This window comes from Stenella coeruleoalba (genome assembly GCF_951394435.1).
Source record: "Stenella coeruleoalba genome assembly, chromosome: 16".
In the NCBI taxonomy this organism is placed as follows: Eukaryota; Metazoa; Chordata; class Mammalia; order Artiodactyla; family Delphinidae; genus Stenella; species Stenella coeruleoalba.
The window spans coordinates 27,766,837-27,790,560 of NC_137162.1; the positions used below are offsets into that span (position 1 = coordinate 27,766,837).

At 45.4% G+C, this 23,724-nt stretch overlaps 1 protein-coding gene across 1 annotated transcript in view; it reads left to right on the plus strand.

Annotated features, from left to right (window-relative positions):
• The first annotated feature begins 502 nt into the window (after positions 1–502).
• The window catches only part of SEC31B (SEC31 homolog B, COPII coat complex component), a 31,338-nt gene continuing 8,116 nt past the window's right edge, over positions 503–23,724 (plus strand). The window contains 17 exon segments of the mRNA XM_079900565.1: positions 503–1,030; positions 1,358–1,497; positions 7,617–7,812; positions 8,015–8,110; positions 9,072–9,215; positions 9,572–9,714; positions 10,572–10,671; positions 10,791–10,952; positions 11,501–11,524; positions 11,528–11,635; positions 14,578–14,808; positions 16,978–17,052; positions 17,301–17,309; positions 17,313–17,404; positions 18,787–18,988; positions 19,702–19,875; positions 20,388–20,549. Of these exon segments, the coding sequence (XP_079756691.1) occupies positions 971–1,030; positions 1,358–1,497; positions 7,617–7,812; positions 8,015–8,110; positions 9,072–9,215; positions 9,572–9,714; positions 10,572–10,671; positions 10,791–10,952; positions 11,501–11,524; positions 11,528–11,635; positions 14,578–14,808; positions 16,978–17,052; positions 17,301–17,309; positions 17,313–17,404; positions 18,787–18,988; positions 19,702–19,875; positions 20,388–20,549 (2,118 nt within the window). The 5' untranslated portion in view covers positions 503–970.

Here is a 23,724-nt window from a genome sequence, read left to right on the forward strand (position 1 = left end):
AGCTGTAGCACAATAAGTAAGGGGGAGAGTAGGAAGAGATGAAGTTGAAGTGGTAGGCTAGAGCCTTTGAGCAGGGATCAAAGGGGTTCGCATTTTATTCTGAGTGTGATAGAAGCCACTGAAAAATTTTAAGTGTGGAATGCCAAAATCCAATTTTTGATTAAAAAGTTTACTCCTGCTATGCAGAGAATGAATTGGGTGACAGGGATGAGTAGCAGGGAGAAGACCAGTAATCTAGGTGATAGATGATAGTATCTTCAAATAGAGCAGTGGTGAAGATGGAGAAAAATAGACAGATTAAGGTATATTTTAGAGGCAAAATTTGGAAGACTTAATGATGGATTAGAAGGGAATAAGGGCGAAGGAGGGATCTACGGTGATTTTCAGGTTTGGGGGTTAAGCATTTGTCTGTGTGGTGGTACCATTTGCTGAAATGAAGAAAACTGAAGGAAGAACAGATGGGTGGACGAGATGGTGGAATAGAGAATTCCAATTTAAACAGACTAACTTTTAGGTATCTTTACTATATCCAAGTAGAAATATTTGATTAGCAGTTGTATATAAGAACTTGTAGCTCAGAGGAGATTTGTATTGCCGATATAAATTTGGGAGTCATCGACATATGGATGATGTTTAAAACCAAGGGATTGGATAGGGTCACTGAGAGATTATTTGGTTTGATGGTTATCATCACCCTCGGACCTGTGGCAACTAGTGTATTTGAATACCTTTTAGGGTTTAAAGCATTAGATTTCAGTAACTGGGAAAATGAACTGTCATTACAGATCTGCAGACGGTCATGTATTTGTTACCCTGTGTTGCCCCAAAATGCCCCATTCTTTGGTGGTGACAGAGAAACAAGCTCTCATGTCCACAGGTGTTCCCCTTGATCTGGCCCTTAAGCTTGCTGGTTTCTATTTTCAGTAGACTGAGGAAAAGGGTCACTTTTCTGCCACCTACAGGACAGACCATGAAGCTGAAGGAACTTGAGCGGCCAGCTGTCCCAGTGTGGAGCCCAGCTAGCCACTACTGTGGATAAGGATCCACTGAGTACATAGGTTGAAGGGAAACATAGTATCCAGGGCTCTTTATTGTGGTTCAGAGAAAGTTTTAGAGTCATGGAAATATGGAGTTGGCTAGCAGCATATGCAAAGGGATATTAGGAGCTTCTGGTACCTGGGGGCAACCTTGGACTCTGGCTTAAGGCTAAGCACCTCATGCTTTCTTGTTTTCTTTGGAGCTACCATTTGAAAAAGGGTATATCCAGTCTGCTCCTGTTCCTCCTCTTCTCTACTGCTTAACCATTTATACCCCAAATCCGTGCATATATTGTTGCTCATATGCTGCCTCTTCCTGACTTTTCTTGTGCCTAGGAACATCTGCCCAGCAGCTAGATGCCTCCTTTGGTACAGATGGCACATTGGAAATCTTTGAGGTTGATTTCAGGGACCCCTCTCTGGACTTGAAATGCAAGGGAGTCCTTTCTCCCTCCAGCAGGTACTATGTCTGAACTTTTGATGGGTATGCAGGGCAGATCCTGATGTAGACCCTGATGGGGAATCCCGGGAGTAGTGTGTGCTTCTCAGGGCTCATGAGGAGACAAGTGAGGGGAGAATGGTCTTTTAGTAGGAGAGAAGTTAACTCTGGGTTTATTTTGCAAGAGGATTTTGAAAACACCCACTCCAACCTTTGCGGTCAGCAGCAGCAGCGTCATGCAGAATCATGTGATAGAGACGCCTCACAGAAGCCTGGACCCACAAGTACCTGATCTGTCTCTGAACGCAGAGGAATTGGCTCCTTCCTCCCTTGGCTCTTGTGAACATAACAGCCTTACACAATATTTCCTTGTCTGCCAGTGGGAGGCGAAAGAATGATCCTCTCCTCATTGCTGTCAGGCACCGATTGGGCACTCATGGATTTCATGGCTCTGGCAGGCTTACAGGGTTGGGTACTAGCATTCACCAAGCACATGTATACATTCCAGGCACTATGCTAGGGGCTCTGTATAATATCTTATTCATTCCTCAAAATGAGCCTAACCAAAAAATACCGTTATTCCCATTTTACATAGGAGAGAACCAGAACTCTGAGAAGCTAGGATTTAAGTCTAGGCCTGTCTTACTCCAAAACCTACCTTCTTTCTATTATTCAACTGTTCTTTTACAGGTTGTGTAAAGATGAGGCTTACAGTCTGAATCAATGATCTCTAAATTTTTGTACAATCAGGAAAAATGTGAATATTCACTGTACTCAAGTATATATTTAGTATAAATAATATACATGTATTACTGTACTACTTTTTTTTTTTTTTTTTTTTGCGGTACGCGGGCCTCTCACTGTTGTGGCCTCTCCCGTTGCGGAGCACAGGCTCCGGACGCGCAGGCTCAGCGGCCATGGCTCACGGGCCCAGCCGCTCCGCGGCATGTGGGATCTTCCCGGACCGGGGCACGAACCCACGTCCCCTGCATCGGCAGGCAGACTCTCAACCACTGCGCCACCAGGGAAGCCCTGTACTACTTTTTAATATTAAAAATATAAATCTTTTTCTTACAGCCCAGAGGATTATCTTGCCCATCCACTTTAGAGATTGCTGGTCTAGAATGCAACTCTCCATCTTCTTGTGCATTTTTTGGTCCATCTGAGTGTTTAGATTAAGATATTTAGACAGAAGTACCCTCTTCTTTCTTTTCATGGTTTAACCTAATAATGAAAGTTAGTTTTTGTTCTCCTTTTCTTGAGCTCCTATATCACTTTGTTACAGTATCCCTTATTTTGCAGTTTTTAACATTTCTTTGTATTTCCAGTACTTTTACCTTTTGAAGAGCAGGCCTTGGCGGGTTTACCAGTAATGATGAGATATTCTTAGCCTCTAAGCAAGCATTTCAGAAAGGGCTGCTGAAAGGGGTGTGCTAATTTAATAATGTTTATACTCCTGAAGATAAGAAAAGGGGCAGTGAGCGCAAGGACTCTTTTCTTTGACCAGCCAAGCAGCAGCTTCAGCATAGTAGTGGCTCCTTAGGGCTAGGAGTTCCTAAGAAAGAGGCAATGTAATTGCTTAAGAAACCTTGAAACTGAATCCTGAGATCCATGTAGGCAGAGATTTTTGTCTGTTTTATTCACTGCTGTATCTTTAGCTTCTAGAACAGTGCCTGTCATTAGGTGGTTAAAAAATATCTGTGGAATAAATGAGTGATACTAGAACCTTCTGGATTACCAAACGGAGCATTCATGTCCACCAGTTCAGTTAGTTATAGTTAGTCTTCAGTTAGTCTTAGTGCCTTAAGAGCTTTTCAAGGGTAACAATCTGTTTGTTTGGCAGCCAACTAGGTTGAAGGGACACTTTTTGAAATGTTGGTACTGTATTCAGGAATCATGAAGCATCACCTCACACCCTGCTCTACCCTGCAGGAATTTGGGGACTATAACCAAAACAAATAGTACAGTTAGCTTCCTTTTTCCACCTCTATAATTGTGTCTAAAGATTGAGTCTTATTCTCAAAGACCTAAGGGATTACTTTTGACACAGTTCGGTTGGGACCTTTCTGAAGAAATCATCTTAGACCCTCCAGGGTTTAAGACACCCACTTCTTTCTGTTCCAGCCTGGGTTAGGTCACTTACTCAAAAGTCAGCATCACAGACAGTTGACCAAGATGATCAGGGTAGACGAAGGGCAACCCATCCTTTGCTTTATGCTTTCCTCTTTTCTGTATCATCTTCTGCTTGGTTTAATGGAAAGCACAGTTGTGTTTGGTTGCTACCTTGGCTAAAACTATGTGACTTTGGGCAAATTGAATTCCATCAGTGATCTTAGGTTTCCTCACTTATATGTAAAGAAGAGGTTGTACAAGATGACTTGTAAGAATCTACTGAACTCCAAATTTAAGTCTTATCTTCAATCTCTCCTTCCCTTTTTCTAGTTTAGTCTCCTTCCTTTTTTCCTTTTTTTTAAACAAATGCCTCTCCGTATCTCTTTATTATTAACTAAACATACTCTTCAAAGTCTTCCCCCTTCCATTGCCTGCCCTTTTTACCAGACCCATGCCTCAACCACATTTGAATCCTGAAGATCCCCTTATCCTCAACCCGTGATGTATCAGAGAAATATCATCTATTTAGAAATACCTGACTGAAAGAGAAATGTTCTGAAACACTGGTATGGGTGTAGATAAGGGACAGCCTTAAGCTATAAATAGAGTGAAGAGAGTGTGCGAATTAATGCCCCTGGATGCAATCAGAATCAATATGGATTAGCATGTGCACTGAAGCAAGTGATGTTTGGTTTGTTAGATGAATCTCACTCAAGAAGAAAGCCATCTGGGAGAATAATACATTGTTTGTGTATTGACTTTTGAGTTGAGGACGTAGCTGCTGTGGCTTAGTGAGTTCAGGGGTCAGTGGGTGATTTGCTGCACTCTACCTCTGTCTACACTGAGGTTCTAGATCTCTGAGTGGCCACTGTAACCTATGTCTGACCCATCCTCTAGTAACATGGAGAAAGTAGGTGATCTATCTTCCAATACCTTTATCTCAGTTCTAGCTACTTGGGGAGCACTGTGACCCCTCTTTAGGTGCCTTTGTAAGGGACAACACTAAGCAGTAAAAGATCGTTTTGGTACTACTCCTAATTTTCTTGTTTCTAAGACTTGCCTTCTCTCTAGAGACATTAAGATCACAGAGGAGAGAGCATGGACTTTGTTGTTGGACAGACTTTGGTTCAAATCCCAGCTTTGCCATCTACTGTCCTATCAGACACATTATTTAACTTCTCTGACCCTGTTTTCTCTACTGTAAATTTGAGTAACATAGTTGGCATATAGTAGCCTGGTGCATACTAGGCATTCAGAAAAGTAGTTCTCCTCTCAGACAGCCATCGCTCCACCCCAGTGTCTTTATTCTCCAGCTTGGAGCGCTGCCCTCATCTCTCTGACTTTTAAGGAAACTTGGATTTCCTCAGTTATTTTGGCTAGGATGTGGACAAACTCATTTTCACTTTAATCCACTAACATGAGGTTGGGATTTTTCATAAGGAACTTCACTAAGCAAATGAAAGCAAAATCCCAAAGAAGTACAGAAATCATGGGAGCAAGAATTTATACAGCACATATTCCTAATCGTAAGGTAGCTGAAGCTTGGCCTCAGATGAGCTTAGCTGGTGTGACGTTCTGATCTCACAGGTCTCAGTTTATTCTCTCCAGCCTTGTTTTTCTCTTTTTGCCAGGAGCATAGCCATGAGTTGATTGTTGGGGCTGGTTCTATCTTTATGCATTCAGCTTCTTCCCATTGTTCTATGCTGGTGTGCAGTCTGATGTATCTAGTACAGAGGTTCCTAACCCTGGCAGCTTGTTAGAATCACTTGGGGGGCTCTTATTAGAAATGTAGATTCTGAGGGCCTGTCTCTGGAAATTCTGCTTCACAAGGTCTGGGTGGGAATCAGGAACTTGTATTTTCTTTAGGTGCCACCCCTCATTCTGTGATGCCATATGGTCTCCATCGTTGCCATCATTATCCTGAGAAGCTCTTTAGCAGAGAATTCCATGTGTATTCTCATGTTTTCAAAGTTCCCACCTTCCTATACAAACTCGTCTCCCTATACCTTTTACTTAAATCTCTTAGTTCCTATTTGCAGGCCAAAGGCCATCTTTTTTGTTTTATAACTTTTTATTTTTAAAATATTCAAACACAGAAAAGTTGCACAATATAGTACAATGAACAATCATATACCTTCATTTAGACTCATCAGTTGTTAATGTTTTGTCACATTTGCTCACATGCTTGTGTGCTCTCTCTTTGTTTACACACACGGGCGCACACACACATATGACTGTCCATTTGCAGGGCAGAGATGATTGATCAAGTCTCCTTCCTTGCTTGACTCGTCCCAGGTGTTCCCCCTCTCCCAGGTGTTGTCTATCACAGCTATTCGGGCTCCAGTTTCACCCTTACTAGTGAAGTGTTAACAATAGGAATGTATTTTCTGCATGCTTACACAAAGAAAAATCATTTTGTCACACCCCGTATTCTGCATTTCAGCCACTCTAAAGTAACTGGGCCCTCTTCTCCGACCCTTTGGTGACTCCCATGTGGTCTCAGGTACCTTTTACTCTGATTTTATATATCATGTGCTCTGACCATACCACGGTCACTGCATTCCCATGTGAGTTTCCATGGCCATACCTACCTCTGCTTCCTGTGTGACCTATTAGAGGCTTCTCTGGCTAACCTATTGACTTGCCCTCTGCCCATGCTGAGCTCTAGCCCCTGGATGACATGGCAGCCTCTGGAGCCAGCATGGAACACATTCTTCTGTCCTTTTAAGGTCAGCGCAACCTTAGAAAATATAGCCTTTCTGACAGTAGCTTTAGACCCACCGTTTGTTCAGCTCTGCTGTTTTTGTTCAGATGCTGACCTGATCTGAACTAGTGCTCAGCTCTTCACTTTTGACCGGTTGGCTCTGCTCTAATGACTGGCCAAACAGGTTCCTGCCTGGTCACCCCATTCAATTTCTTTGCTGATTGTTCCCAGGGTGTGGGAACATTTAATTTCAGTTAGAGATCTTACGACATCATTCAATGTGAAATCTGGCTTCTCGGAAGGCTGCAGAAATATCCTTGTCTAGTAGGATAGCCAAGTGAAATGGAGGACAGACCACCTGTGAGCCTTTGGGGATTTCACATGCCTTCCCTAGGGGCTTTGCAGGGGACCCATACTTGTGTGCAGGGAGCCCAGGGTCCATCTCTTTCTTGTGTAAAAGATGCTCAGAAAGCCAGAAAAGTGTCCCCCAAACGGTGCATTTATTCTTTGTGCCTCTGTGTCTCTAGGGCTGGCCCACTGAATCCACATGGTAGTTCCAGTGGACTAGACACATGGGAGAGGCATGGGATGGGAAAGTCCTTAGATCTTTTCTCACTTCCAGTTTAAGAGGGAAGAGGGGACAGCAACTGTTGGCCTAAGGAACCTGCTTCTATTCAGGTATAGAAGAGTTTGGATCTTGCTCTAAATAGAAGACAATATTTTATGATGGTTAAGAGCTCAGGCTTTGGCATAAGATGGGCCTAACTTTGAACCTTGACTCTGTCACTTCCTAGATGTCAAATGGGAGTAAAATTACTAACTGTATATACAGAAGTTTCACAACTTCTCTGTGCCTCGTTTCCTCAATTGAAAATGGAGTTAATACCTCATGGGGTTGTTGATCAGCTAAAACATGTAAAGCACTTAACACGTACTAGTGACTAGTACGTAGGAAGTTATCAAAATAAGTGTTAGTTGTTATTTGAGTTGGGAGGATTAAGAAGTAATTTATTTGAAGTGTTTATCACTGGGTTTATATTAAACCCAATAATGTTAACAAAAACATAAAAAGCACCCCTCCCCCAGCTCCGTGGCAGTGGCCTCCTGGCTTCTAGTGTAACATAGATGGAACATTTTTTCAGCCAAACGGCAGGAGGACCAGGCAGAGGAGACCTCTGTTCTGTGTCTGGGAAATGAGGGAGACAGGCAGGCCCTGACCAAGGGTGGGGATGCCTGCGTAATGTCAGAGGCTGGCAAAGATGCCCATTCTCTACTTACTGACGTGGACCTGAGTTGGTGGTGATGCCAGTTCCTCCTCTTGTAGGTTGCACAAGCTGATCTGGGGGAGCTTTGGCAACGGGCTTCTGGAAGGCTCCGGGGTTATTGCAGGCGGCAGGGATGATGGCATGCTTACTCTATACAATGTGACCCACATCCTGTCTTTGGGAAAGGAGCCTGTGATTACCCAGATACAGAAGCACACGGGGGCTGTCAGAGCCCTTGACTTTAATCCGTTCCAGGTACTACATTTCAGTTAATCAGACACGGCTGACAGATCTGAAGGGAAGTGTTTGCTTGTGACCTGTGGTCTCTAACTCTGAGCCCTTCCCAGGTTGTTGTGGGGGTGGCTTTGGAAGCCCCGCATGTGGGTCTCCTTCCCCCTTTTCTGCTCTCATCTCTCCCTGGGAAGGCGTGTCTCCAAAGGCCTGTTCCTTCATACAGGGCAACCTCCTGGCCTCAGGGGCCAATGATTCAGAAATCTTCATTTGGGATTTGAATAACCTGAGTGTGCCAATGACCCCAGGATCCAAGTCACAGGTGAGGAGCCTTCTGGTGCTGCTGCTTAAGAGTGTGCACCTGATTTTCCCAGGGAGCGTTGAATTATGGAGGCAGCCAGCCCACAGGAGATTTCCATCTTCACCACTGGAGGGCACTAAAGCTCCACAGACTAACGTGCTGCCTACCAGCCAGATAATAGAGAGTTGGAGTCGGGTGGGGGCGGGTTGGGGGTGGCTTGTGGTCATTAACTGACCCAGGGGTTTCTGGAAGGCAAATGAAGAAGGGTGAGGGGAGTAAAAGACATTGAGAGAAGGCGTGAACGTACTGTTTATCATAGTATAGCTTAGGCAAGCTTGGGCCCTGAGCTTAGCTGACCAGGGGCAAGAGTAGGACACCCAGATACACCCTTGTCCTTTTTGGGGGAGGATCAGCGTTGTCTTTGTATCTGGTTCCCCCATGTGGTTGGGGGACTTGTGTGTCTCTGTCTCTGAGTGTACCTCTCTTGTCAGTCTGTAACTGGGCCCATCTTTTTCTTCCTCGCTTTTGTTTCTTATGCTTACAGTATCGTGAGGTAAGTTCAGTATGAATTGATAGCACCTTGTGTCCTAAAAGTATCAATGGCTTTTCTCTCTGCCTCATTCTCTCTGGGCGTCTTGGGGGTCTATATTTCCCTCCCTCCCTCCCTCACCTTTTTCCTCTCCCTCTCTCTCTTGTCAGAGACGAGAGGGCTGTTTTAAAATCTTGACTCTATCCTCTCAGGAGCACTTTGGGATAGGAGTAAAACCCAAGTGCATCTGTCCTCTCAGCTTCTACACCAGTTTCCTAAAGCATCCTCTCTGGAAAACTCCCCTCCCAGCTTCCCGAGACTGGCTTGGTTTGGATAGCCCCATGTCTACTCTTGGCCTTTCTCTGGGTGGTTGGGAGCAGTGGAAGAGCAGCTGTCTCTTGGTCCAGGGGTGACAGGTTGTCCTCAACCTGCCCCCCACACATCCTGCCTCAGCAGCCCCCAGAAGACATCAAGGCACTCTCTTGGAACCGTCAGGTTCAACACATTCTGCCTTCTGCTCACCCCAGCGGCAAGGCAGTCGTGTGGGATCTCAGGAAGAATGAACCTATCATCAAAGTCAGTAATCACAGCAATAGGGTGAGTTGAATACAGGCAGAATATAGGCTCGGGCTCTGCTGTCTCTCTCAGGCCTAGTGTTGGAGCTGCTCTCCCCCAGGCGAGGGTTCTGCTTTCGGCTGTTACACCTGTGAATTCAGCCTCAGCAGATTTCCATTTGAGAGTGAAAGCTTAGGGAAGCTGAACTGAGCTGATCTGGAGGCTTCTGGTGCTCCTTGCTATGGTCATCACTCATTCCCCGATGGCTGTGGTGTTCCCAGTCACATAGGAGAGACACAAAGCCTACCCTCAGAGAGGTCCCATTTCAGCTGGACAAAAAAGATTCATAACCAGAAGAGTCAGGTTACATGGCCCATTGGGGTCTGCTTTGTTCACAGATGCACTGCTCAGGCCTGGCCTGGCACCCAGACATGGCCACCCAGTTGGTGCTATGTTCAGAAGATGATCGTCTTCCAGTAATTCATCTGTGGGACTTGTGCTTTGCCTCCTCACCCCTGAAGGTGCTGGAGAGTCACAGCAGGCAGCATCTCAAACCCCATCCACATCCTTGTTGGAGGGCGGGGGCATAAATGACCTGGGTAGAAGGCAATGCATGCCTCACTTTGGCTACCAGACATTCTCCCTGGCTTCAAAGCTATCCCAGTGAACACATAGTTACCTAGTTCTAGTTCCAGGTCCAATCAAGAGGAGTTCCTTTAGACCCAGAGGTTATGGAAAAGAGCCTGAGTTTCCATCTAACTTCCAGAGATGGGAGTGGGGATAGGGTCATGAGAAGTACTGGAGCCAATGTTTAGTCCCACTGGGAGAGTCCCCAAGCTCTGATCTGAGGACAGTACTCATTTCTTTAGGTGATTAGGTTGCCTCCTTCAAGAGTTCTTAATAAGGGAACCTTGGCTCCTGTCTTTTCTGTGAACAGGCCTGCCTCTGAAGCTGTAGCTCTTGGGCCTACAGCAGAGAAAACAGCCCCATAGTCTGTTCTTTCTAACTCAAGGGCCATGCCCCTTGGGGACTTTTGAGCATTAGGTCCTCACTACCCTCCTGGGCTAAAAGCACCTATAGGGATGGGTGGTTGCCTGATTCATGTTGATTCGTAATTCCTACCGTACAATCAGGGAAGAGAAGCAGGCCATCCTTCAGTGACCTGCAGGAGGCAGAGTGGTATAGCGCATAGTGCACAGGCTCTGGGATTTGACTTGGGTTCTGGCTGCTTGACTGCTGAAAGTTCCTTAATTTCCTCCAAAGCCTCATTTTCCTCATTTGTAAAATGAAGTCAGACTGCTCATTTTGGGGGGGATGAGATTTATCCAAGATACATAAGGCACCCTGCTCACAGTAGGCATTCAGCAAATGTTAGTTCCTCTTTTCTTTCCTTTTTAGGGGGATCCTGTCAGTGTCATGGAGTCAGGCTGACGCTGAGCTACTGCTCAGTAGTGCCAAGGACAACCAGGTCTTGTGCTGGAACCTGGAGAGCAGCGAGGTAGGCTGGCCCTTCTGTGGGCATGCTGGGATGGTAGGGGAGTCCCGGCTGCACCTGTGTGTTCAGGGTTTCCTTACCTAAGTCAAGGTTTCCTTAATGCTTGTGTTCCCTCATATTAGGTGGTGTATAAGCTACCCACACTGAGCAGCTGGTGCTTTGATGCGCAGTGGTGCCCTTGGGACCCTCCAGTGTTCTCTACTGCCTCCTTCGACGGCTGGATCAGTTTATACTCTGTGATGGGTAGGAGCTGGGAAGTCCAGCAGATGAGACAGGCTGACAAGGTTTGAAGGGCTTGGTGGAGAATGCTGGAGGGAAGGAACTGTCTCTGTTTGGCGGGAGAGGGAAGGACATAAGCCTGGGAAGAAGTGGGGACTATTGGAGACTTGGGAGACCAGAGCCCTGGGTTTGGGAAGGCTGAACCTTTGCTCCAGTGCCCATCTTCCCGGAAGGACGTCAGTTCCTGCCCAATATAAAGGAGGCCTTTACCTTGATTCTTGCTCTTGGATGTTCCCAGCGGTATTTCGGGGAAATTGGACCTCCATGCTAGGACCCTTCACTATTTTGGAAGTATGAACTGTCTTTCCTCCCTGCCTCCTATAGATCCGTTTTGTGCCACACTCCACTGTAGACATTGGATGCAGTAGGCTTTCCAAGAGCCTTATTGCTTGGGAGTCCCATCCTTACTACCAGTCCCCTGGAATATGAGAGTCCTGCCTTTGTGGGCCAAATTGGGTGTCTCAAGGATCCCTCCCAAAATGGAGTTTGTAGGTAGAGTTCCTGGCTGAGCCACCACTCCACACTGGTGATGCAGGTGTCCTTTTGCCCTCAGATCTCTTCTTCCTTTAGCAAAGTCTAGCATCTCCCACCATTGCAGATGCCAGAGCAAGTGGCCCAAGCATCATTGATATCTCCCCTGAAAAAAAACCCCAAATGGATGAGAAGGCCAGCAGGTGTCTCATTTGCTGTAAGTGTAGTGTGTGTGTGTGAAGCCTACTGTGTGCCCAGCATGGAGCTGTGTTCTGTAAGAGGTTTATTCTCACTGCCTGTGTCTGAGATCAGGTCCCACTTTACTGCTCAAGCAGAGAGTTGCTGTAGCTTCCCTCTCTATCCCTTCACCCTGCTTGCTGTGCCAGTCCTGTCTAAAAGGAATTGATTGCTTTAGAACTCTCATTTATGGAGAACTGCCTGAGATTCCATCTGATTTTTCTCCACATCTACATACCTGGACTGGTAGTGAGTCCAGGCGTAGTTAGAATACAAAAAGAACAGGATGAATACAAAGCAGGAAAGAAAAAAAAATGTAGATTTCATCCTCTCCCTCCTCTGCTCAAAACCTTTGACCCCCCCGCCATTGCCTTATAGACTCAAGGCCAAATGTACACAGCCCCATTTACCTCCAGTTTTTTTTGGTGGGGGGGTGGGAGCACTGCCCTAAACATCAAGTTTATTGTGCCGTTCTCACATTCCAAACCCAAACCCCACCTCTCCCAGTGGGGGACAGCAGAGGGAAGGATTTTCACAGTACCTGCAGACCTCCCCATCAACATTCCCCTCTTAACCCTCAGTCTGTCTATCTGTGGTCCACTGAGACACAGCTAGGACAAGGGCCGAGGAGAAATGGGAATCTCTCCTTGGGACAACAGGAGCAAGAGGCTAGAGAACTTGATACCCACCACCTCCCATGCCCCAGGAGAACAGAGGTCAGCAAACCGTCCATGCCATCCAGCCCAGTGGAGTGGGGGAGAGGAAGATGATGGTGACTCCAGCACAGCCGGGCTTGCTGCTTAGGCGCCAGAGGTGTATGGAAGAGGCTGGGGCAGCAACACAGGAAAGGCTTTCTCTGCAGATCCAAGAGAGGAAACTATCTTTGGAGCCAGAAAGAAAAGACCTTGGGATACTTTCCTCTTCCCCCAGGTCCTTTGTAGCAGCGGGCAGCTTCTTCACACTGTCTGTTCAGGAGGCCACTTAGTGGCTGGGGGGATGGGCCTTGTGGAACAGTTACAGGACAGGACACTGGAAGTCTTTGAAGGTGTTGTGGGGTGTGGCCACAAGCTCCTAGCTGGAGGACCCCACCTCTGGGGATGTCAGGTAGGAAGTGAACTGCTCTGGCTTCAGCTGAATTTGATGATAGTTCTTGTAGATTGTTTCCATGAGAGTCTTTCTCATGCTGTAGGATGACCAAGGCTGGGGCTCCAGGACCAGGATGCCCCTAGGATGTAGGTGCCAGTAGATCTGGCAAAACACGCACTTCAGCCCCTCGTCTGTCCAGTTGAAACACACCCACCTGTTGAGGCCGAGGCAGAGCACCATGTCTTATGTGAGCGTTTGGGGCTGCACCAGCTCATCTCGATCCAGTGCAAAGTTACCTGCCCTGGAGAATTCTCTGCTGAACTAAAAAAAATAAAAAATAAAAGGCACTAAAACAGGCGATGTTGTCCAACTTCCACTTCCCCCAAAATGGCCAAGTCCTGCTCCAGTTTTTATTCCCACCTTATTCTCATGTGTTCGCTCTACTCCAGTTATATATGTCTACTTCTGTTCTATGAATAACTCAACTCTGCTGCCTCCACCTGTACCTTACCCTTCAGCTTCTCTCCTGAACATTGAATCCTACTGCAGCCTTTCAAGGTCGCTTGCTTAAATACCACCCTCCTCCATGGTGCCCGTCTTTAACCCCATCAGAGGTGAAGAACTCTGAGGTCAAGGGGCCTGAATTCTTATCATAGCTCTGTCTCTTACCAGCTGGGTAACCTTGGGCAAGTCACTTAACTCAGGACTTCAGTGTTCTTATCTGTAAAACAGGGATAGTAGGACCTGCTGAGCTTCTATTTGTGAATTGACATGAAACTCAAATAAGAATATATGTAAGCACTTTGTAAAACTGTCGAGTATTATACAAATCAAAAGTTAAGATGGTTCTGTTTAGCACAATCTGTAATGTAGATTTTGTGCTGTAAGAGTGGAGAAGAATTCTGGCTGGGAACATTCATTAAGGAGGGGGTAGTAGTGAATTGTTGGGGACTGGAGCAGTAGTTGTCAAGCATGGTTGCAGTTGGAATAACCTGAAGAACTTAAAAAAAATACTGATGCCCAGTACCACCCCCAGAGCTTCTGATTTTTTTGTCTGGGGTACAGCCTGGTGACTTTGGATAGCTCCCCAGGTGGTTTTAATGTGCAGCCAAGGTGAAGAACTGCTGGAGTAAAGGAACTTTCCTGGGCTCTGCTTTTGTTCCAGGTGCTTTATATAAAGTACCTCATTTGGTGAGAAGGATTCTCAGGTGGGGTTGTTGTGGTGGTTGAAGGCACAGAAGCAGGAATGAACTGGGCACTTTGGAGATGCGGAGTGATCACATGAATGAACAGAGAGAGAGGTGCCGGAGACGCAGGTCTGGCCCTGATTTTGAAAGATTTTGTGCACTCTAGGCAGAGGAGCTTAAGCTCTCCTCTGGGGCCTTGTGAAACCAGTACAGGCTCCTGAATGGCAGCAGGGATAGGGTTGTAGTCTAAGGCTTGGAATGGAGGAGGAAAAGACCAGTGCTAGCACTGGGCGTGGGAGACATTGAACAAGAAGAGGGAAGGAAGACTTTGTTGTTGCTCAGCTATTGTGGGTAAAAAGACTGTGATAATTCCAAGGAGTTTAGTCCAGGTGACTGGGAGAAAGGTGGTACCAGGACAGGTGAGGAAAAGATGAGTACCATGTACTGAAGTTTTAAGTTGATGGCGCTGAAAGTGCAGGAGTGGTTTTGGGGTGGGGTACATTCACTACTGAATTCCTGATCCTATTCTACCCCCAGGAGTTCTCTTATTATTGCTTTCCTATCCTAGGGTCAACCAATAGATAGCCTTCCCTATGATCCTGACTTGGTGTTAATTTTTGCCTTAACCCTTCTTGTTTTTCCTCAACAGTTTGGGGGGAAGCTGGTTACCTTTGACCTCCCCAGCAACCCTGCCCATCAGGTGCCACAGCCTTGCCTCCGCCTAGTCTTCATCAGTCAGGTCACCACAGAACCTGAATTCCTCATGCGGTCAGCTGAGCTGCAGAAGGGCCTGGGATCAGGAAATCTCCTGAATTACTGTCAGAACAAGATCCAGCAAGCATCACTGCAAAGCGAAAAGATGCTCTGGCAGTTCCTGAAAGTAGGAAGCCTGAAGGCTGGCTGCTCAGAAGTGTTTCTCCAAAGCCGGGCACCCCAGCCTCTGTCAACAACCACCACGTGGCCCAGATTACAGAGGCCCTAACCTCGCTGGGATTTTTCCTACATGGCACCCACCCCGGGCACAAAGTCTTCACCCTTTACCCGAGGCTCAGAGACCATTCATGGCTATAGGGGAACTGAGGAGTACAAGCAGCATTTGCCTTTTTCCTACTGTTGCTGATGTCCTGGCTACTTTACCAGAGCCAGGATGAAGGCTTTCACAGTGCCATGCCACAGGGCAGTTAAGGTGATGGGAATGGAGAAGAAAGAAAGGGAAAGGAAGGGAAGAGGATCAGCTGGAAGGCTTTGAGTTGTTTCAGGTAACCCAAGGCAAGTCATTGTGGTGGGACTCAGGGCTCAAGTCCCACTCTACTCTGGAGGCATGGTTTCAGTTGCAGCGTCAGTTTAATTTCAGGTTGCTTATGACACCATGATGAGTGCTTTATGTGTCAAAGGAAATGAGCATGTGAGAGGAGAGAGCTGAAGAAAGAAAGAAATAACTGGACAGGCAGTGAGAGGATTAGTCATATCTTTGGGATTATAGAGTAGAATGCAAAAAGAAGGACAGGGCCTGTCCTGGGGGGTCTGAGAAGAACTTGGAGTCTGTGCTTCAGATATACTAGAACGTTTTGCTTTGCTTTGTTTTGTTTTTGCAGTACGCGGGTCTCTCACTGTTGTGGCCTCTCCCGTTGCGGAGCACAGGTTCCGGACGCACAGGCTCAGTGGCCATGGCTCACGGGCCCAGCCACTCCGCGGCATGTGGGATCTTCCCGGACCGGGGCATGAACCTGCGTCCCCTGCATCGGCAGGCGGACTCTCAACCACTGCGCCACCAGGGAAGCCCTACTAGAACTTTATGAAGGTCGATACCAGGAATCTGAGGAGAAAAGGATCTGAGGAAGATCATCAACTGTAGAATGAAGCTAGAAAGAGATGTGGGAAGAAAATAGTAAGAAATAATGCTATTGTTATAAGCAGGATACAGGTAGTAGCTCCAGGAATGGTGGGGTAGGAAAGAGTAGAGGGAATAATTAGGAGTTCAGCCTTTACTCTGCTGAACAAAGGAGGCATTGGTGCCCATAGGACAGAGGGGAGTCTGATTTAAAAGCTACGCAAGAGCTGTTCATGATGATGGTCCTGAAGCTGAGTATGGATGAACATTTCCAGGAGAAGAAGATAGAAGAAGGGGGCCCTGAGAGACTATGAGAAAGATCATAGTAAGAATTCATGGTTCAGTGTGGGATAAATGAAGGGCCCAGGCCAGCTAACCCATTAGGGTAGGGCTTCAGGAAGCCTTGGCCCTTAGTATCTGGAACACTGAGTGGGTAAGCTGACTTCGTTTACTATATCCATGCAACTTCCACTTAGGAGTCTTCTCACCTAGCCGTTTAGACTCATAAGACTACTGAAGGCTCACTTGGCATCAGTCTCCCCAGAAGGATAGGGGACAGGAACCACAGCTTGTCAGCAGGGCAGCATCAGGGAGCATCAGGTGGTTCTCTTCTGTGGGAGTCCTTGTTACAGTCCATGAGGCAGCTTAGAGTTCGCTCCTTCAGCTCCCCAGGTGCAAGAAGATGAGATATACATCAGGCTGGTGTGCTAGCTGCCCTGGCTTGGAAGCTCCAGGCCCACAAGAACTAATATCTCTTGTACAAACTCCAAAAGCATAGCTTCTAGGGTCCCTGCAAGGGATCTGTTTAGTACAAGAGTCCTTGCTATCAGGGAAGCCCATAGCATGGTGTCCACATCAATTATTTATAGTTTACATAGTTCTGGTCCAGATGCAATTTACCAGTCACAAGCTGTGTTGCCTAGAAACATAGCTGACATTTTACTCTTATCAGGTTACCAGGGCAATAGATCTAGGAAGTCAACTGAAGGTCCAGTTCTCATTGCAAAAGGGGGAAAGGGTTTGTTAACACATCTGCCCACACCCCAACAGGAATCAAGTCTGGGGAGAAATAGGGAGAGATGGTGTTGGCCTCAGTGAGCACTTGTGGTAGTACAAAGAACTACATTTGAGGGTACACTGGCACAGATGTCCAGCTGGTGCAGGAGAGCGTCTTTCACGTTCATTTAATGGAGACTTCTATGTTCTGTGGCTCCTTAGGTGACCTTAGAGAAGGACTCCAGAATGAAATTCCTAAGACTATTAGGATACAATAAAGATGAACTTCAGAAGAAGGTAAGCTGCTTTCACATCAGAAACGTGCTTGATGCAGAAAAGAGAATCCTGCCAGTGGAAACCGTCTCAGAATACCTCTTCCATTAATACATATATGAGCATTTTACCTTCTGAAGGTAGTCTCTTTCCCAGGAAAATACCTCAAGGATCTTAGCGAGTCCAGTTGGTGGGGTAGGGAGGTGGGAAGAAAGCGTAATGCTTATTTGACCTCATGCTGGGAAGAGTGGTACTCATGTCTCTCCCTCCAGGTGGCCACATAGTTGAAGAGTGATTTGGGGCTGGGTGAGAGCCCTCAGCCCAAGGGAGTTGACCTCAACAGTAACAGACAACAGGCCTTTTGCATCCAGGTGCGGTAGGAGCACAGCCAGCCTAACCTTGGGTAGCATAGAAGATCTGCCTTTAGGGTATCTTCCCCTTCCTAGCCCTAAGCTTTTCTCTCAGTAAGTGCTCAGCTTCTGTGGAAGTCTTCAAACTCCTCATTCATTTAAAACCAGAGTGAGACACAGAGACCTAAGCTTTTAGGCTAGGGGTAGAGTTGTGTTTTAACCATGAAGTAGAGCACTTCCCAAACCATACCTGGTTATTCTTTTAGCTTTACCCATTAAGGGCCAACTCTTTTTTTTTTAATTGAAATATAGTTGATTTACAATGTTGTGTTAATTGCTGCTGTAGAGCAAAGTGATTCATATATACATACATTCTTTTTTATATTCTTCCCCAGTATGGTTTATTACAGGATACTGAATATAGTTCCCCGTGCTATACAGTAGGACCTTGTTGTTTATCCATCCTATATGTACTAGTTTGCATCAACTAATCCCAAACTCCCACTCCATCCCTCCCCCACCCCCTCCTCCTTGGCAACCACAAGTCTGTTCTCTATGTCTGTGAGTCTGTTTCTATTTTGTATTGATAGATAAGTTCATTTGTGTCATATTTTAGATTCCACATATAAGTGATATCATATGGTATTTGTCTTTCTCTTTCTGACTTCACTTAGTATGATCATTTCTAGGTCCATCCATGTTACTGCAAATGGCATTATTTCATTTTTTATGGCTGAGTAGTATTCCACTGTGTATCTGTACCACATCTTCTTTATCCATTCATCTGTGGGTGGACATTTACGTTGTTTCCACGTCTTGGCTATTGTGAGTAGTGCTGCTGGGAACGTAGGGGTGCATGCATCTTTTTGAATTATAGTTTTGTCTGGGTATATGCCCAGGAGTGGAATTGCTGGATCATATGGCAACTCTATTTTTAGTTTTTTGAGGAACCTCCATACTGTTTTCCACAGTGGCTGCACCAGCTTACATTCCCACCAACAGTGTAGGAGGGTTCCCTTTTCTCCACACCCTCTCCAGCATTTGTTATTTGTAGACTTTTTCTTAAAATAAATTTATTTATTTTATTTATTTATTTGTGGCTGTGTTGGGTCTTTGTTGCGGCACACGGGCTTTCTCTAGTTGCAGCGAGCAGGGACTACTCCCACACTGAGGGAGGAGACAGAGGAGCGGCCTGAACTCTGGGAGGTCAAGCCATGTTGTCAGGGACTAGAGTGCATCCCTCTATGTTTAGTAGAGGGCATTTATGGTCCTCTTTTACTTTTTCTTGTCACATCTCAGTGCAAGAGTTTTGCCCTTCACTGCAGAGCAGGATTAACCTCACTGTTGTCTTAAAGCCACTGAGGCTACTTGTTCCATAGCTCATGGTCCCCCAGCTGTTTTCAAACAGGAGGAGGAGGAGCACAGGGAATCTGTGCCATTTAAGAAGTTTCTGTCTCTCTACAGACATGCTGGGAACTCACATGGAGCAGGAGGGTGGCAGGGCACTAACTTCTGAAGCCAGACTCTGTTACGTGTGCTCGGGAAGTGTGGAGCGGCTGGTGGAGTGCTGGGCAAAATGCCCCCGGGCTTCATCCCCCATGGCTCTACAGGTACCCCTTCTCTGCAGGGCCCTGGTCCCCCACATCAGGCCTTTAGGAGAGGCTAGCAGTGGAGATTGCAGGGACATCAGAGGTGAGTCTTTTGAGTAACCAGGCTGGAATCAGGGTATTAGGGAAGAGATTAGGGCCCCTAAAGTCTGGGACCTTTTCCATGGGTAAGCTATCATCTTCCTTCTTTCTCAGTCAAGGGAGACTGAGCAGCAGCTGCTTAGATATTAACCGTCATAATTTTTTCCCACTTCAGGTTTGGGTGTATAAGTTTACATGATATTTGAGTAATTGTGAGCTTGGGCCTTCTATTAGCTTCTGTGAAAAGTCCTGTATCTAAATTGTACCAGATACTCTGTGGGTACCCCGAGAAGGTGGGGGTCGCAGACTCATGCGGAGACAAAGTCACACATGAAATAAGAGTATAACAGAATCTGAAGTTGATGATGTATTAGCATAAAAGATAAAAAATCCAAAAAGAAGAGGCAGAAATGTATAAGAGTGTAAGACTCAAACGGCTTGGGAAGTGAAGCCAAGTGGCCCTTCTCTGACTGTCATATCTCTTATATATCATATATCATCACCTGCTACCTGCACCTGGCTATGGCCAGGTGCCCTCATACCCATAGCAGGGAAGTCCTTGGTTGAGCTCCCTGGGCTTGGAGAGCAGGATGTGCTTTGAAGAGGGCTGACTGCCCTTATCCTTGTCCCTATAGGACCTGATGGAGAAGGTGATGGTCCCTAACAGGAGCTTGAAGCTACTGCGGGGTGCTGATGGGGTGAGCCCAGGCCCTGCCACAACCTACAGAATCGCTCAGTATGCCAACCTCCTGGCATCCCAGGGCAGCCTGGTCGCTGCCATGAGCTACCTACCCAGTGACAGTGCTCAGGTGAGTGGGGGCATGTGGAGAGAGCATACCATTTCATTCAGTCATCTAACACTGGCTGAGCACTTCGATGTTCCAGGCACTATGCTAAATGCTGAGGCTCCCAGGATAAATAAGATCTAGTCCCTCAGGAGGTTCACAGTCTCTTGGGGGAAAGTCAGATGTCAATAATTTATCCTGCTATAACAGAAGCTTATACTAAGCACTGTGGGACTTCACAGGCAAGGGGCTGGCTTTGTCTGGAGAAGTCAAAGAAGGCTTCCCAGTGGTTAAAACATTTGAGCTGGACCTTCAAAGAGAAATAGCTTACCAGAAGATGTCAGGCATTCTAGGCAGAAAGAACAGCGAGAAGGAAGGCTTGGCAGGAATTAGAGACCTTTTGAGTCCTCTAAGGTGGCTGAAATGTAGAGGGTCGGCTGAAGTTTGAATGCTATGTGGGGCCAGGCTTGTAAGAGGGGTTGTTTGCTTGTTTTAACTTTACTTAACACAGTTCTTCATGATTATAACTTTTATAGCCACCAATTCAGCAGCTGAGAGATTGGCTTTTTCATGCCCAGGGTTCTGGTGTCTTGGGCCAGCAGTCTCCCCCTTTCCCCTTTCCCCGGGTTATTGTGGGAGCTGCTCCCCACTCTCAAGAGACATCATCTCCCAGACTGGGATTCCAGTCTTCTCCCCAGGTAAGATCTTGCTTGTTCATTCATTCAAAAATACCTGTTAAGTGTCTACCAAGTGCCAGGCATGATTTTATAATATATTTATAATATAATATAATATATTTATAATATATTAGTGAAAAAAATGATGAAAATTCCTGTCTTCATAAAGTGTAGATTCAGTTATTTTTCTAACAACTATTTATTGAACAACTACTAGGCACTTAGAAAGGTACACAAACCATGATCCTTGCCCTTAATTAGCTCATAGTTTAGTCTAGGAAAGATAGGTAAAAATTAACTACAGTAAAATTCATAAATACCATGATTGGGATATGATTAAAGATTAAAGAGCCATGAGATCACACAGAAGAAAGCAATTTACTGGGGGATGGGGGAAGTTCAGGGAATGTTTCAGAACGAGTATGATGTTTGATCTGAGTCTTGAAGGTTAAAAGTTATTTAGGCAAAGAAAGAGGTAAGGAAGGCTATTTCAGGCAGAGGGAATGGCATCTACAAAGGCAGTGAAGGGAAAGTAAGCAGAGCCCATTTGAGGAATGACTAACATTTTAATGGGGCTACAAAACAGGTGTTTGTGGCAGTGGACTGAGTTAGATGAAGCTGGGGTAACAAGTGGTAGTTAGATCAGGAGAGACCTGGCATTCTGTGTTCAAGAGTTTAGACTTGAGGGACTTCCCTGGTGGCGCAGTGGTTAAGAATCCTCCTGCCAATGCAGGTGACACGGGTTCAAGCCCTGGTCCGGGAAGATCCTACATGCCACAGAGCAACTAAGCCCGTGCGCCACAACTACTGAGCCCACGTGACACAACTGCTGAAGCCCATGCACCTAGAGCGCGTGCTCCGCAACAAGAGAAGCCACTGCAGTGAGAAGCCCATGCACTGCAATGAAGAGTAGCCCCCAGGCTCTCCGCAACTAGAGAAAGCCGGCAGCGCAGCAACGAAGACCTGACACAGCCATTAATTAATTAATTAAAGAAAGAGTTTAGACTTGACCCTGAAGGCAGGCAGGAGCTATTGAATGGTCTTATGCAGGGGAAGGACTAGCTATGTGTCTAGGAAGGGCAAGGCTAGAGGTGGTTAGGAAGCTATAGCAAGAGATAGTGAGGGAATGAAAGACCTGAAACTAGAGAGTGAGGTTGGATTTGAGATATTTAGTAGGTAGAATTGACAGAAACTGGTGATGGTTAAGAGGAGTGTGCTAAATGGGGGGACTGACCACAGTGCCCAGATGGATAGGATGCTGTTAATTTATGAGACCAGGAGCCTACTAGAGGGGAATAAAATCCAGGGAGATTGTAGATAAAGGTATCAGGTAGAAAAGTTCTGATGATTCATCCTGTCCCACCTTTAATTCCCACCCTAATTTTCTTTCCTCCCTCACCTTCCCCCTCCCTCCTCCTCCTCCTCCTTCCCTACTTGCTGGCTCTCTCTCCCTCCCTCCCCTCTCCCTTTCCTCTCACTCTCTCTTTTCTATAATTACAGATTCACAGGAAGATACAATGAAATGTATTGGGAAGTCTCATACATCCCAAGCCCACCACATCCCATGCCAGTGTCCCACACAACCACAATACAATATCAAGGCTGAGATATTGACATTAGTATAATTCACAGATTCAGATTTCACTGGTTTTACATGTATTCATTTGTGTGTGTGGTGTGGGTAACCATGTAAGAATTTTACTTTTCATCTTTTTAACAGAGTCCTTCACAGAGCAAAATAATTTTATAAGGGCCAGTTTTTGAAGTTTTCCTTCTTTGGATCATGCTTTTCATGTCAAGTCTAAGAGCTCTTAGCTTAGTCCAAGGTCCCCCAAATTTACTACTGTGTTTTTTCTAGAAGTTTCATAGTTTTATGTTTTACATTTAAGTCCATGTTCCACTTTGAGTTAATTTTTGTGCAAGTGTGAAGTTTGGGTCAGGTTTCTTTTTTTTTTTTTGCCAATGGATGACCAGAATCATTTATTGAAAAGGCTGTTCCTCTTCCATTGAATTGATTTTGCTCCTTTGTCAAAAATTAGTCAGACATATTTGTATGGACTTATTTCTCAGTTCCGTGTTCTGTTCCACTGATCTGTGTGTCTGTCCTTCTGCCAGTACCACTCTGTCTTGATTACTACCTCTATATCAGTAAGTCTTGACATGGGGAATAGTAATTCCTCCTACTTTATTTTTCTGTTTCAAAATTGCTTTGGATATTCTAGGACCGTGTTCTTTTCAAATAAATTTTAGAGTAAGTTTGCCTATATCTAAAAAGAAACTTGCAGAAATGGACAGGAATTGCATTAAAACTATAGATTAATGTAGGGATAGTTGACATCTTTACTATATTGAGTCTTCCTGTACATGAACATGGTATGTCTCTCCAATACTGTCTCCATCAGCACTTTATAATTTTCATCATACAGCTCCTGACATGTTTTGTTCATTTCAAACATAAGTATTTAATTTTCTCTTGAGCAATTTGAAATCAAATGGTATTGCATTTTTAATTTTGGTTTCCACTTGTTTATTGTCAGTGTATAGAAATGTAATTGGTTTTTATGTGTTAATCTTGTATCATGTGACTTTTCAATGCTCATAAATGAGATTCCTGAACTCATTTATTTGCTTTAGGCGTGTGTTGTGGATTCCTTGGGAATTTCTATGTAGTTATGTCATCTGTGAATAGAGACAGTTTTATTTCTTTTTTTCCAAATTGTATGCCTTTAATTTCTCTTGCGTTATTGTAGTACTAAAATAAGAATGGTGAGTGTGAACACCCTAACCTTGTTTCCAGTCTTAGAGGGAAAACATTTAGTCTTTCACCACTAAATATGATGGTAGCTCTAGGTTTTTTGTAGATGCTCTTTATGAGGCTAAGGAAGTTTTTCCATCTATTCCTGGGGTACTGAATCATGAATCAGTGTTGAACTTTGTCAGATGTTTTTTCTGCATCATTTTATATGATCAAATGATTTTCCTTCTTTAACCTGTTGATATGGTGGATTACGTTGATTGATTTTTAAGTATATCATGATATACATTGCATGACCTGGGGTAAATCTCATTTGGTTGTGGTATATTATTTTTATATACATTGTTGGATTTGATTTGCTAAAATTTTGCTGAGGATTTTTGTGTCTAAGTTTATGAGAAATATTGGTCTGTAGTTTTATTTTGTACTGTTGGTATCAGG